At 46.4% G+C, this 13,088-nt stretch overlaps 1 protein-coding gene and 1 long non-coding RNA gene across 2 annotated transcripts in view; both read right to left on the bottom strand.

The window, feature by feature from the left end:
- Window positions 1-247: 247 nt before the first annotated feature.
- LOC103587807 lies at window positions 248-1,056 on the bottom strand. The gene is made up of 2 exons (XR_550255.1): window positions 883-1,056; window positions 248-629 (listed from the first exon to the last, which is right to left on the bottom strand). It is a non-coding gene; the product is annotated as an uncharacterized LOC103587807 (long non-coding RNA).
- Window positions 1,057-1,066: 10 nt separating this feature from the next.
- FAM20A (family with sequence similarity 20, member A) overlaps window positions 1,067-13,088 on the bottom strand; it is a 14,001-nt gene continuing 1,979 nt past the window's right edge. The window contains exons 3-10 of the mRNA XM_008569386.1: window positions 11,418-11,496; window positions 8,220-8,312; window positions 7,311-7,426; window positions 6,626-6,806; window positions 5,568-5,677; window positions 4,679-4,760; window positions 4,112-4,171; window positions 1,067-2,530 (exon numbers count right to left, since the gene is read on the bottom strand). Of these exons, the coding sequence (XP_008567608.1) occupies window positions 2,266-2,530; window positions 4,112-4,171; window positions 4,679-4,760; window positions 5,568-5,677; window positions 6,626-6,806; window positions 7,311-7,426; window positions 8,220-8,312; window positions 11,418-11,496 (986 nt within the window). The 3' untranslated portion in view covers window positions 1,067-2,265. The remainder of the gene's footprint in view (window positions 2,531-4,111; window positions 4,172-4,678; window positions 4,761-5,567; window positions 5,678-6,625; window positions 6,807-7,310; window positions 7,427-8,219; window positions 8,313-11,417; window positions 11,497-13,088) is intronic.

Raw genomic sequence — 13,088 nt, 5'->3', positions numbered from 1 at the left:
ATGAACCTAACCCTGTATTTCCCAAGGAGCAGTAGTTCAGTATTTGCCAACTCAGTGGCCACGGTGACTTCATAGAACATAAAATTACCATGAGTAAGAGAATTGACTATTTTTTTGTAGTCTTCAAACTCAAATTGTCCCGACTTTCGGGAAGTATAAAACAAATTCTTCTAAACCCCTCACTCCACCAATTCACTTACTGTACAATTCCCTTTTTTTAGTTTGCTGTCAGTAATAACATGAAAAGTTTTCAGAGTCAGGCGAATTTTTATTTCATGGGAAGTTGAACAACAGGTGAAAACAAATTGGAAGAACTTGATAGTTCTAAAAATGGAATGTCTTGTTTTCTGTTATTTTTGACAAATGATAGGGAATTTTGTTCCTAGTCAAAAAATAATGGAATGTTAAAGATAAGTGAATAATAAGGTGTATAGGTACTCCACATGTGGTCAAATTCAATTCTGTTACTTTCAGTTTGTAAAGTACAGCAACATTTTCATTATAGGTTATTAGAAAACCAGTCTATTGTTGAAGTGGCTTGGTTTGAGAAAGAGCTGTAGCTTACCTTCCTGAGGCTCTGTGACTTGGAAGTTTCAAGCCATTTTGTGCTATTCTTTGGACATCTTTGCCTGAATTTTTTTTTTTTTTTTTTTTTTTTTTTTTTTTTTTTTTCCGTGTCCGGCAATGGATCGCAACCCTCAGTGTCGCCCCCGTACCGGACCGGGGACCGGCAACGGGATCGCAACCCTTGGCGCTGCTCCCGCGCCTTGCTCAGCCAGTGAGCGGGAACCGGTCCGTATGCGGGATCCGAACCCTCGGGTGGGAGCGCCGCCGCACTTCCCAAGCGGTGCACTATCCAGTGCGCCACCGGGCCAGCCCTGCCTGAATATTTTTTACTCATTCTTCTGTGTGTGCTTTCCAGTCCTTCCTCCAAAGGGAAAAAATGACTTGAAGTAGGAGAACAGCTGATGAAGTGGAAGCCCTTCCTGCAGTAGGGCCACCTCCGTCAGGGGAGGCTCTGGGATTCAAGTTCCTCTGTTAAAGAGTAGTTTTTTTTTTTTTTTTTAAAGCAAACAAATATAACTACATAAATCGGTTGAGATATTGCTGCGTCTTTGTATTATAGTGGAACAAACACTTTGAAATAGGTCTAAACTGTTAAATTGTGGGATTTTAGTTAATCTCTCTGAACCTTCATCTTCCATGCACACTGGAGGTAGGCAGTTATATCTACGTGTTGGGGAAGATTGGAAACCAATGTGTTGATTCCGTGTTGTGGGTAAAGTGCCTTGCACATGGTAAGAACCCAGCGAATGGTGTGATGTTGTTATTGTGGAGACACAAGGTTCAGGGGCAATGGACCAGTAATATAAAGTACCGGTGGGGTCAGAAGTATGCACTGTTACTTGTCCTATTGGGTTGTCTTTGGAAACATTGCATAAGTCTTGGATAACATTTCTGGTTCTTGCCCTTGTACTCTCTTGACAGCTCTTTTCTACTCCCTTCACACTTCTGGTATTTGAACCCCTGGTGGCGTTTATCAGAAGAGAAGTTGATCTGATGAAATGAGGCATTTTTACACTTGTTGACTGATTCATCACTCATAGAAAGAGTATGTTCCTGTCACTTGTATTTTCATTGTTTAATTACAAAATAAACACAGCTTCCTATTAAAGGAGTGGCAGATGTCAACAAGTCAGAGAGAAGGTAGAGACAGGGACTCTATATTTTTACTTTTAAAGGCGCTTGGAAAAGAAACTTGGTTTAGGCCTTTCTGAGCCAGCGGCTGAAGGGAGGGGCACCTAGGAGGCCTCACCTCCCCAGACACCCGCTGCTCATTTTGGGGGGTGGGAGGGTAGGGGACAGTTCTTCAGATTTCATGAGAAGGTTGTGGTTGGGGAGCTGTGGAGTATGCCCTGGCTTTTTTCCTGCCTTAACTCCAGGCTCATGTCCCTGCTAGGCCCATTCTCATGCTGTTTTCACCTTTGAGGCCTCTACTTGTTTTCCCTTCATCAAAATTCCTTCTGTGGTTACTGGCTGCTAATTTTGGCATACTTTTTGTTATTTTAATTGAAATACCCCTTTTCTGATATTTTGATCAAGTTCAGTGGATCCCAGTTGCTGTTTCAGAAAATGCCCCATCTCCTTCCTGAGTTCATGAGTTGGCTTCCAGCATTACAAGTTGGAAGTGAGGAAGCACTGGCCCGCACTTGGAATCCACTACTGGCTCCAGGTATATTTTTTGAAATTTGATTCTACCGGTCCTTAGCTTGTCAAGTTAGCCTGGCCAGAGTCTGGGGCTGATTGTTCTGTCAGGCCATTGGCTACAACACTCTGCTCTCCATGGGCCTCTATGCACCCCTCCACTGTCTTCAGGATGATTTGAAGTCTCCGGTCCAGGGCAAGGAGGTGGGGTTCAGTGAGGACGGGGCTGAGCTGGTCTTCTAGCAGTGACTCCCGCATCACATCGCTGAGTCTGTAGTTGGCTTGGGCCAGCAGCTGCAGGTGCAGAAGTGTTTTCTTTTTTATCCTGAAAAGGCAAAGTCATAGGAACCAAGTAAGCAAATGTAAAGAAAATAACCTGTCTGAAGTGCCTTCTCCACAAACAGATGTTGTAGCTGATGTTCTTAGAGCCTTCTCCCCATGTCTCCTCAAGCATATTTTAATAAAAACCAGGTAATAAGGGAATGAATAAGAGGTGACATCCAGTATTTTGCAATCCATTGTCCAGTTGCCTTTTGGTCAAGAACCCACTAAGCCATTTGTACTGTAATGATTGTAATGCCACACATGGTGAGGCTCGGCCCTGTGTACTGCCTCTGACACTGCTAAGGAATCAAAACGGAAGTGACACCTATGATTTTTCAAGGAGATTTAAAGCTAATGGGAGAAATTTTTAGTAGGAGAAATGATGAAGCTGTCTGCCATCTCAAAAGCCCTAGGTACTGCCAGCCTCCAAGTTGTTTCTTGCTAACTTTATAATAATAAAATGTAGTTCTAAAATCAGAGAGATGAAAATTAGGTGGGACCAATCTTTAGGATTTTGATTTCTTTTTACGTGGGAATTGGACTTAGATGTGTAAGCAGCTTAATTGTCTGATTTCTGCCATAAAGAGTTACTGCTTTTCTTGCACAGAAGGGGAGGAGGGGAGGCAAGGAGTTGAAACATGTTGAAATTAACCTAAGAAGCTGATGAAGAATATTCATTCTCTGAGTTTTCCACTGGAAATGAATGAGACGGTTTTGCTAGGTGTAAATCACATATTTATAATTAGCTCTAGATACTGCAGCTGAGCAGGTGTACAATTTTACCAGCCTGGCTAAAAACACTGGAGAGGTATGGAAATAGGTTAGGCATCTTCTATAGAAGTGGTGGCCAGGCAGAGGCATTAGTGCTTGCTTTTAATCTAATATAGGTTTATGGGACTTAAATCAGGATTTTGCTCAGGTGGTGATCAAATAAGAAATAAATAAGAGCTTTTATGACTGCTAGGCAAAGTAGAAGTCTGATTAGTAATACCAAAGACCATCAGGCTTTGCAAAAGTAGGTGATGATTTGAGTAGGTTAAAGATTAAAGTTGACGATTGAAAATAAGAGCTTTTATGACTGCTAGGCAAAGCAGAAGTCTGATTAGTAATACCAAAGACCGTCAGGCTTTGCAAAAGTAGGTGATGATTTGAGTAGGTTAAAGATTAAAGTTGACGATTGAAAGGTTTAAAAGATTCAATCCTAGGGCCGGCCCGTGGCTCACTTGGGAAAGTGCGGTGCTGATAACACAAAGGCCATGGGTTTGGATCCTATATAGGGATGGCCGGTTGGCTCACTGGCTGAGCATGGTGCTGACAGCACCAAACCAAGGGTTAAGATCTCCTTACCGGTCATCTTTAAAAAAAAAAAAAAAAAGATTAGATCCTGATTGATGCTAATGCTGAAAGATGAAAAAGTCTGAGATGTTGCCGGGGAAAATTTGATAGTTGTAGTATAAGAAATGAGGTAATTCATGTTGTTCTACCCACCCACGTCCTAGAACAGTGAAAATTGATTAAGACCTAGAGCTTGGTTGCAAGGAGGGTGAAGTGTTCCAACTGTCACCTGCCCTTGAAAACTTACATGCAGCACTGGGAGAGAGGTGAGAGGATGGAGATTTCATCGTGGGAGTGCCGTCCGAACCTAGGAGAAGAAACAGCTTTCATGGGTGGCAAGGCAGCTTTGTTCTCATTCCCTTGGTGCTTTCTTTTGGCCTTTTTTGAATCTGCGTTGGGGTAAAATGCCAGGGATCATGGTAGCTGCCTCTCCAGTCCTTCTCCTCAGTCAGCTCCCAAAACCCTGTCCAAAGATGTTAAAACCAAGCCATCCTCCATTTGTTCATTCACTGACTACATAGGGCCGGCCACTGAGATAAAGCCTTGTCTCTGTCTCCAGGCGTGTACTGTCTGGTATAACCTTAGGGCAAACCTCGTCTATTTCACTAGAGGGCACACGAGTGCTCTCAGGCTAGAGGAGAATCAATGGGACTTAGCAAAGATCAAAAGGAAAAAGGAAATAGAAGTAGGGCAAGAGAGAGACAGGAGACACGATGGTGGAAGCCCTTGTTCTTGGGGCCTCTGTGTCCCCTGAGCAGCTGCATAAAGCGTGGCTGGAAGCAGGGACTGTTGGTACAAGGGCGGTCACACTTACCCTCTGGCATTGTCAAGATGAATGAGGAACCCGTCATCCCCAAATTTGGTGAACATCTCATAATGGTGACGGTCCATATTTCCTGTAAAGGAGGGGAGAAATCAGGGCCAGCAGGCCAGGGGGACAGATGCTCCTGACCTCTGAGTTCTCTCCAGGGAGTGGGGGCCTGTTAACAGTTTAGAGATGGGAGTCTGAAGCTGAGCCACAAGCTGCCATTTCCACAGGGTGTCAGGCAAGTTGCAGAGAGAGAAGGAAGCTAAACAAGCAAGACCTAAATGGGATGTTTTCAAATTGAAGGCTTAAACCCTTGCTCTTTCCCCCATCCCCTGGCCAGCGATTCTAACGCACAGAAATGTGCCTTTGTGCCCTTTGGACATACTGGTGTCGGCCTTCCTCAGCCCAGAGACCCTCAGCTGGGGCCTGGTTAAGTAGACAGACACAGGATGACTTCCTGACGGGCACGAGAGTGGTGTCGTCTGCTGTGCTTCAGATCTCAGCCCGTGTGTGACGACCACCTGCCTAACCCTGCTTTTCTCCCTACCCTTTCCTGACCCCTTTGGGACTGGAAGGTGGAACTGCTAGTCTCTTGGGCCTGTGGCCTTGCCTCCAGGCCTTTCACTGCTGCACATTTATTGTGCACTGTCTTACCTTCCTGCCTGGTTTCCCCTCACTTGGCGAAGGAAACATATAACTTCAGATCTGATGCCCACTCGGGAGTGGAGCATGTCACTTCTGTCCTTGTGGGCCTCACCACTTCTGAGGCTGGGGGAGGTGCAGGGTGACTCAGCACTCCTGAGCCGAGCTGTAACTTTTTGCCCTGGGTCACAGTGAGTTCCAGCCAAACAGCCGGAGCCCACTCCTGCCAGGTGCCCTGAGTGTGGGGACCTACCTATCAAGAAGTCGAAGATGGCCATGTCGATGATGTTGAGGAGCCGGTTGCTGCTATTGTACGGGTAGATCTGTTTCACTGTGTCACAGTAAAGGGGATTGACCTCCCACCTGAGGGTGAGAAGAAGTCCTGGGGCTGGAAAAGCCAAGATGGCAAGGTGTTGGGGGCCCTCCCCACATTTTTCCCCCACGCCCGAATCCCTGCTTCCCTGATCCTGCCCTGGGTGGGTGGCAGCTTCTCTGTGCATATTCAGGAGGACCCTAGGCATAGGCACATGGGAGGCTGCAGGTTCCATGTGGCGAGAAGGTTCTGGGTCCTTTCACTCCACTGGGCACTAAACTGATGGCTGGGGTATGTGTGCCAGAGGGGAGATGATGGGGCAGGCCAGGCAAAGGCTGGTGCGTGTCCCTCACCCGCTTCTGCACAGCCTTCTCGCCAGGCCTCTTAGACTCTGGCCCTCCAGGGCTCCTGCACCGTCTGTAGCCCCGCTCCCCCAGGCTGTCCTCTGTCATTTCTCCACATGCTCTTCTGCCCATGATGCCCCGTACCCCTTTTCATCCCGTGGCCTCTTCCTCAGTCTTCACAAAGTCCCTTAGGAGTTGTCATATGCCTGGTCACTTCTCTTCCCACCATGATGAGATCCTTGGCCTCATTGATCTTGCTCAGGGGAACCAGGTGTCCCTCCCAGGTCTCCTTGAGAGTGTCTCAGTTACAGCAAGTACTGCACTTATTTTCATAATCTGGCAGCTTTTCTGTCCACCCCACTAGACCAAGGAGCTTCCTGAGGGGAGAGCCTGTGTCTTTTATTGCTATATCCCCTAGCATCTAATTGGGTGCACAGTACACTCTTTATCACTGAATAAGTGAACCAAAGAGAGAGAACAGACCCAGGCCAGCTGGTCCCAGGATCAATATCAAATGGAGTGAAGGAGGACCGAGGCAGGTTTTGGAGTCCAAAAGCCAGGCTAGCCACACATCCCTGGTACAGGGACCATGCTCACTCTCAAGGACTGGGCTGCAGGACGGTAGGCATGCCATTGTGGCCAGGGCCAACTCACTCCTCTTTTCCTGCTAGCGTGTAGGAGCGGATCCAGGGGTTGGGCACAGACAGCCTGGGGGCCAGGTTGAGGGATGGCAGGAACGCAGAGAGGGAGCCCTCCAGCAGGTGCGGGTTGCCACAGACAGCGTACTCAGTCTTGCACATGTATGGACACTTGGCAAAGAAGCACACGTTGCTGGCTGGAGCATGGGGGACGAGAGAGGAGACGGAGTGAGAGGCGGGCTTTGGAGGCGTGCCCTCTCCCGGCCCCAAGAAATCCACTGGGAGGAGTGGGAAACTCAAAACTTGAGAAAAGGCAGAAGAAGGAAGAAACATTGCCTTTTCCAGATGGAGGTGCTAGTGGATGCTACCAAACTGAGCGTCTTGGGTACCAGTGTTCCAATGGCTCAGAACAGAGAAAGTGTGGGACCCAGACTCACTGCATCCTATCTGTATGATTAGAATACGGATAATGTCTAGTACCAGGGAGGCCAGCACTGTAGGTCTTGTGCCCACACAGACTGGTGAGCATCTCACGCACAACCCTTTCCCATCCACAGTTCATCTTGTGTTACTATCAAGCAGACCATGGTGGGAATGTCTGATGACAGCACACGCCCATCCCGAGAATGCATGTGCTGCCAGCGGTGGGGCAGGCCACTGTTGAACGTAGACCCAGAATATCGCTCTGGCCAGTAGTCTACCTGGAGAAACAAAGAAAACACTCTGCAGGATTTCATTCTTGGTGACCTCTAGGATTTCCTTGGTGACGTTCACTAGCCTTCCCACTGTTGGTGGCACTCGTCGGAAATCCAGGATCCTGAAAGAGAGGGAGCCCTGTTCAGGTCCGAGGGATGGTCAGGGAGTCGGGAGGACAGGTCCTGTCCCCAGGCCACCACACATTAGAAATTGGCTGGTGTTCCTGACCAGACCCAGCAGGGTGGCTGCTGAGGGGGTCTCTGCAGAGTTGGGCTGATAGTGCCCAGAGCGAAAGGGCTGGAAAAGAAATCCTTATTCCATCAAGCCTCCTGGGCAAACCCTCCCACCATCGGAGCTGTGGTCTTGGTCAGCGCTTTTCATACTTTTAAGTGCATGCGAATCACCTGGGGATCTTGTTTAAAGGCAAGTTCTGATTCAGTGGCTCTAGGGTGAAGCTGAGATTCTGCATTTCTAGAGAGCTCCTGGGTGGTGCTCATGACACTAGTCCATAGAACACACCTTGAGTAGCAATAACTGAGCAAATAGGAGGTGGGAAGCTTGGAATGTGCTTTTACCTCCTAGTGTTACAATCTTAATACCCCTTGGATAAATGGGAGTGGGCACGTTGTCCTCATTTTCAGATCAGGAGACTAGAGCAAAGGGCAATGTCACAACCAAGGTAGCGACATGAGCAGCAAGGCGTTAGTTTTATTTACATTAAAAAAGACCTTGTGTTTTTTAATCCCTGGGTTTGATGAGAGGTGTTGGGTTTAAAGGCATCACACTAAGGTATAAGAAGATAAAAAGCCGAAGCAAAGAAATGCCAGGGGGTTCCCACGCGAGGCTCTGTCCAGCGCACCTTTCTGGGGGATTGCCTGCACCGTCAAAGCCATCTCCATGGGGCCAGACCCTACCTGTCCAGATGGAAAGCTGCGATCTCAGCATTGTGTCTCTGAAAGTCAATGAAATAGAAGAAGTCCACAGGCGTCTCTTCATCTCGCTGCTGTCTGGAAGGAAGGAAGGAATCATGCCCTGGACTCAGACTCCAGCTATGAGCCTGAGAAGACAGCTGATAAGCATGCCCAGCTAGAAAGAAAAACATGCTTCTGTGCTTTTTGTGCACACAGATGATGGAACAGCAGATCAGGAATGGCCCGTGGCTCCCTGGGCTAGGCGGAGACCTGCAGCATAGAAGGCGCCAGGCTTCTTGCAAGACGTTGTCCTGCAGGCACCACCAGTACCGAGTTTCCTACAAGCTTTGGTGACTGAGGCTGAGTCTTTAAAAAACCCAGCAGTTGAGAGGGAAGATAGAAGGCGCCAGGCTTCTTGCAAGACGTTGTCCTGCAGGCACCACCAGTACCGAATTTCCTACAAGCTTTGGTGACTGAGGCTGAGTCTTTAAAAAACCCAGCAGTTGAGAGGGAAGAAAAGCAGACATTCTTTAGGTGTAAACAGAAGATAGAGGACTGGCTAGCAGAACATAGGACAGACCCAGTCTCAATAAGGCGATTTGGGAGAACTACACGGGACCGTCCCCTCAAAGAAACTCAGCTGGGCTATGCGAGTGGTCCAGCCAGAGGGTTGAGGGAGGCTAGTGTAGAGGATATTGATTTACATTTATTTTTAAATCTCTTATGGATTCCTGAAGAGCACCAGCCTCCCTGAGTGGGATGGGGCCAGCTGGGTGTGCATTTCAGGAAAGTGTCTGCTGATCATTAAGGGCATTGTGTGTGGTGCGATTTCTGGCCTCTAGGGTGACTTAACCTCGAAGTTAATAAACATAGAAGAATAATGATCTTCAAATAATTTTACAATCTACCACGTGGGACTGTTACCACGGTTGCAAGAGCAATTTAAATGTAAATAAACATAATGCTGTGGAAAGCTGTAAATAAACAGCACCTGCAATTGAAATGGCGATGTGCACTTTGCCAAAAAACATGAGCCAGTCCTGGAAACTGTAGTGAGTCGCTGCCGAAAGTGGAGATTCTATCTTACAAGGTACAGCCCCACTTAGATTACAGCCCTCTGTGCTCAGGCCTGACCTGCTTCTCCGCCTCAGTGTCACCCACCGAATGTCTAGGCCTGTAAGGACAGTCCAGGTCCCCAGTCTTGTTGTAATTCCTGAATTCCAACCATAGGAATGCACAATCTCTCATACTCTCTTTAGGATCTTTTAACACATCATTTCCTTTTTTTTGTCCTTTTTCGTGTCCGGCAATGAATCGTAACCCTCAGTGTCACACCTGCACCTCGCTCAGCCAGTGAGTGGGAACCGGTCTGTACGTGGGATCCGAACCCTCGGCGGGAGCGCTGCCGCGCTCTCAAGCGGCGCACTGTAGCAGTGCGCCACCGGGCTGGCCCCCATTTCCTTGTTTTTGTATGGCATATGATAGAAGCGATTTTAAATTTGAAAATTGCTTTTACTTTACGTCAATGCTTCGCATACTTTGAGAAGCACTAATGCACTTACTGTAAATTATATTGCATATATTATACTTAAAATATAGTCTTTAATTATGTTCATAATGTATTTTACCCCATGGTAAGTTTCAAATTTCCCTCTTTAATAAGGAAAAAATAACTGCTTGCTTTAAATTACTCATGGAAAAAAAGGCATGGTTTTTCAAGAAATACATTGTAACATAATACTTAGTTTGATTTTGGACTACATTTTATAAAAATGTAAATTAAACTTTGTGTTATGGCATAAGAATAGGTAAAATATCTCTTACCACTGAATGTTGGAAGATTTTGCATTATATTTGGGAAAAAAACCTAGTTAATTTGAACGATTTTTGTATTTATTTCTAATCAACCAGGCAGAAGAGGTTTTAGACTGTTACTTATGTTAATTTATTTTCCTGCAAATGAAACACTGCAGGTTTTTCCTCCCTAACACTTGAAATGTGAAAGTGGAGCTCATCCACTCCATATTGCTCCCAGTTTTTAAAAATTAGAGACATCCTAATGAGCCAGGTGAAAATTTAGCTTGGAGAACGTAATTTATGGATCTGGCATCTTGTGGTGAATTTGCAGATTTATCATGACTTTTATGCTTCTTATTAACGTCTCGCATTTCTATGTCAGTGTTCCTCATGTCGCCTCTCTCTAACTGGTGCTGTCTTATGAGTATACATGAAATGCACATGACTAACTGTAAAATAATTTAAAACTCTGTGATGGCTGGAACCTTGCTGGTGGCTCTTGTGTTCAGCTGAGTATTGTGCCAGAGTCACACTTCTTGTGGAACCCCTGCTAATGGCCATGTGTGCTCACTGATACTGCTCTCATTTTAAAGGAATTCTATTTATTTATTTTAGTGCTTTGTATATGTCTGAATATAAGATGAGATCTCTCCCAAAACTGTCCCTCAGAAGAGAGGTGTCCTTGCATAGTTTCTCAAATGATGGGGGATGCCCTCTCCATTATTTTTGGGGGACAGATCCACTAACCTAAAATAACTTCACCCTGTTGCTGGTTTTATTGCCTGATGCAACTGGTTAAGGCAGGTTGTTGGTGGTGATGGGGGTGGGTAGTGGGGGTAGAATTTAATATTGATTTAACTTGACCCCAAACTTGACTCTAGCGATGAGGATGACCGATGACAAAAATTTTGACAAGGGAAATGTGAGAGTGTGGGTAGGCAATATTTCTAAATCTATATGGTGTTTTATATGATGGGATTTAAAAATCAATAAACTAAATATTTGCAGACAATTCAATTGTTTCATATCCATCTCTGAAAAGTTAGTATTTAAATTGACCAAACAACTAGGTTTTTGGATTTTTGCATAGGAAAAATGGGGGATCTCCTTATATAGCAGCAGTTCTCAAGGTTGCCAGGGCCTTGGGATTATGGGAAAGAGGAACTCAGGCTTCAGGATTTTTTAAGGCTTTTCAAGGGAATCCAACATGCAATGGATCTTCTCCAACCCCCCCTTAAGGGAGTGCTTTAAGCTGCCAGAACAGTTATATGCTTGGGCAGATTATTCAAAAGAGAGTCTCCAAATGACTGGCATAAAGATTTTAGGTCATTTTTATGTCTTTCTGGTCAAAACTCCCCCAGGGCTGCCACACTGGGCGTGGCAGGGAGGAAGGCGGTCACTTACCTCATGGGTTTGAACATGGCCTTCCCGAAGTCCGAGAACCTCAGCACCAGCTTGAGATGGACCCCGCTGGGTTTCACGACTGTGAAGGGTGGAAGGATGAGTGAACGAGGCTTCAGGGCCTGAGCGCAGGGCCGTGACTCCGTTCATTCAATAAACCTTGCTGGTTTCTTCTCTGTTCTCTCATGTAATAAGACTCTAAAGGCCAGGATTTGCTTTTCAAAGCATACAAAGTAAAGTTCATGGTGTTAGGCCAGAGAGTGTGTCCAGGGGCTCAAGACAGTACCTTTTTTTGCTGGTATGGGAAAGGGGCAAACCATATGGGTTTCTCCAGATAGACACTTACTGAAAAGCCCAAAGAATGTCTCCCTAAGAAGAATCGACCCCTTCCTCTTTGTGTTTCAATGGCACCCTTGTAGATTCTGATCATGTAACAGCCTGGACAGGAGTGACTCCATTTTGTGAAACTTTTGGATTTGAAAACTAGTTCTCTCCTATAACCCAAACCACACAGCTCCCAGCCAGCTGCCAGAACACAATGACTCTTGCTCTCACATTGTACACAAATAATTAGAGAAAAATTATTAAGGTAGATGGTCATTCTTTACTAGCTTACTAACTCTGATCTTATTTGAGAATAGCAGGAACTGAAACCCATAGAGAAGGAGTAAGATGCTGGTTAGCTCCCACCTGGAAAGTTCCCTGACGATTATCTGAAACACTCGAGCATGTCTGCAAGTCCCTGCTTGGTCAGCATGAATCAGCTTTCCACCACAAACCCCTATAACACCCTTTGGCAAACCTGGGAGAGGCAAAGATGGTCTTTGAGACATAAGTTCACCATTTCCCCAGGCTGCCAGCTTCCTGATTAAAGGCTGCCTTTCCTTACACCAACTCTTGTCTCTCGATTATTGGGGTCTCAGTAACAACTACGCCATCCGTTATATTATAATAGATGTGTTTGTTTATCTATGTTTCTTCCTATTTAAGTCGGCACACCTGGGCTGGGACGTGGGTCTGGAGTATGATTGCGCCTTAGGTGCTTCCCAAAATTTTGCACCTAAGCACCCCATTTGCCTCACCTTGTCCCAACCCTGCTGTAAGCCCTGTGAAGGTGGGGACAATGTCTCACTCATCTTGTGTTCTATAAAAGGGCAAATGGCAGATGCTTAACAAAAGAAAAGGGAAGCCAGGAGCCCTGTACACCTTTGTCTTTCAAACCTTGGACACATCACACCGCATGTAGAAATTTCTGACATGTGCTCAGCACATTGAGGTACATGGATGAGACCACTCATGGCCAGCGGTGACTGACCTGGGGGCTTAGGTGTCCAGCCCACCTGTGACCAGCTCAAAACACCCCCGAGGGGAGCTCTGCTGCTCTCGTGCTTAGCTTTTTATTCTATTGACCATTTACCCCAGCGGGTCTCAATCTTGGCTGCATTAGAATCACCTGGGCAGTTTTAAAATGCTGCTGCCGGGCCAGCCCCGTGGCGCACTCGGGAGAGTGCGGGGCTGGGAGTGCAGCGACGCTCCCACCATGGGTTCTTGGCTTGCAGGTGGCTGTCTTCTCGCTGTGTCCTCACATGGCCTTTTCTCTGTGTGTGCACATTCCTGCTGTCTCTTCTTCTTCTTATGAGGTCACCAGTCATACTGGATTAAGACCCATGCTTA

The sequence above is a fragment of the Galeopterus variegatus genome, unplaced genomic scaffold (assembly GCF_000696425.1).
Source record: "Galeopterus variegatus unplaced genomic scaffold, G_variegatus-3.0.2 Scaffold488, whole genome shotgun sequence".
Classification (NCBI taxonomy): domain Eukaryota; kingdom Metazoa; phylum Chordata; class Mammalia; order Dermoptera; family Cynocephalidae; genus Galeopterus; species Galeopterus variegatus.
This window is presented reverse-complemented; position numbering and strand designations above follow the sequence as displayed.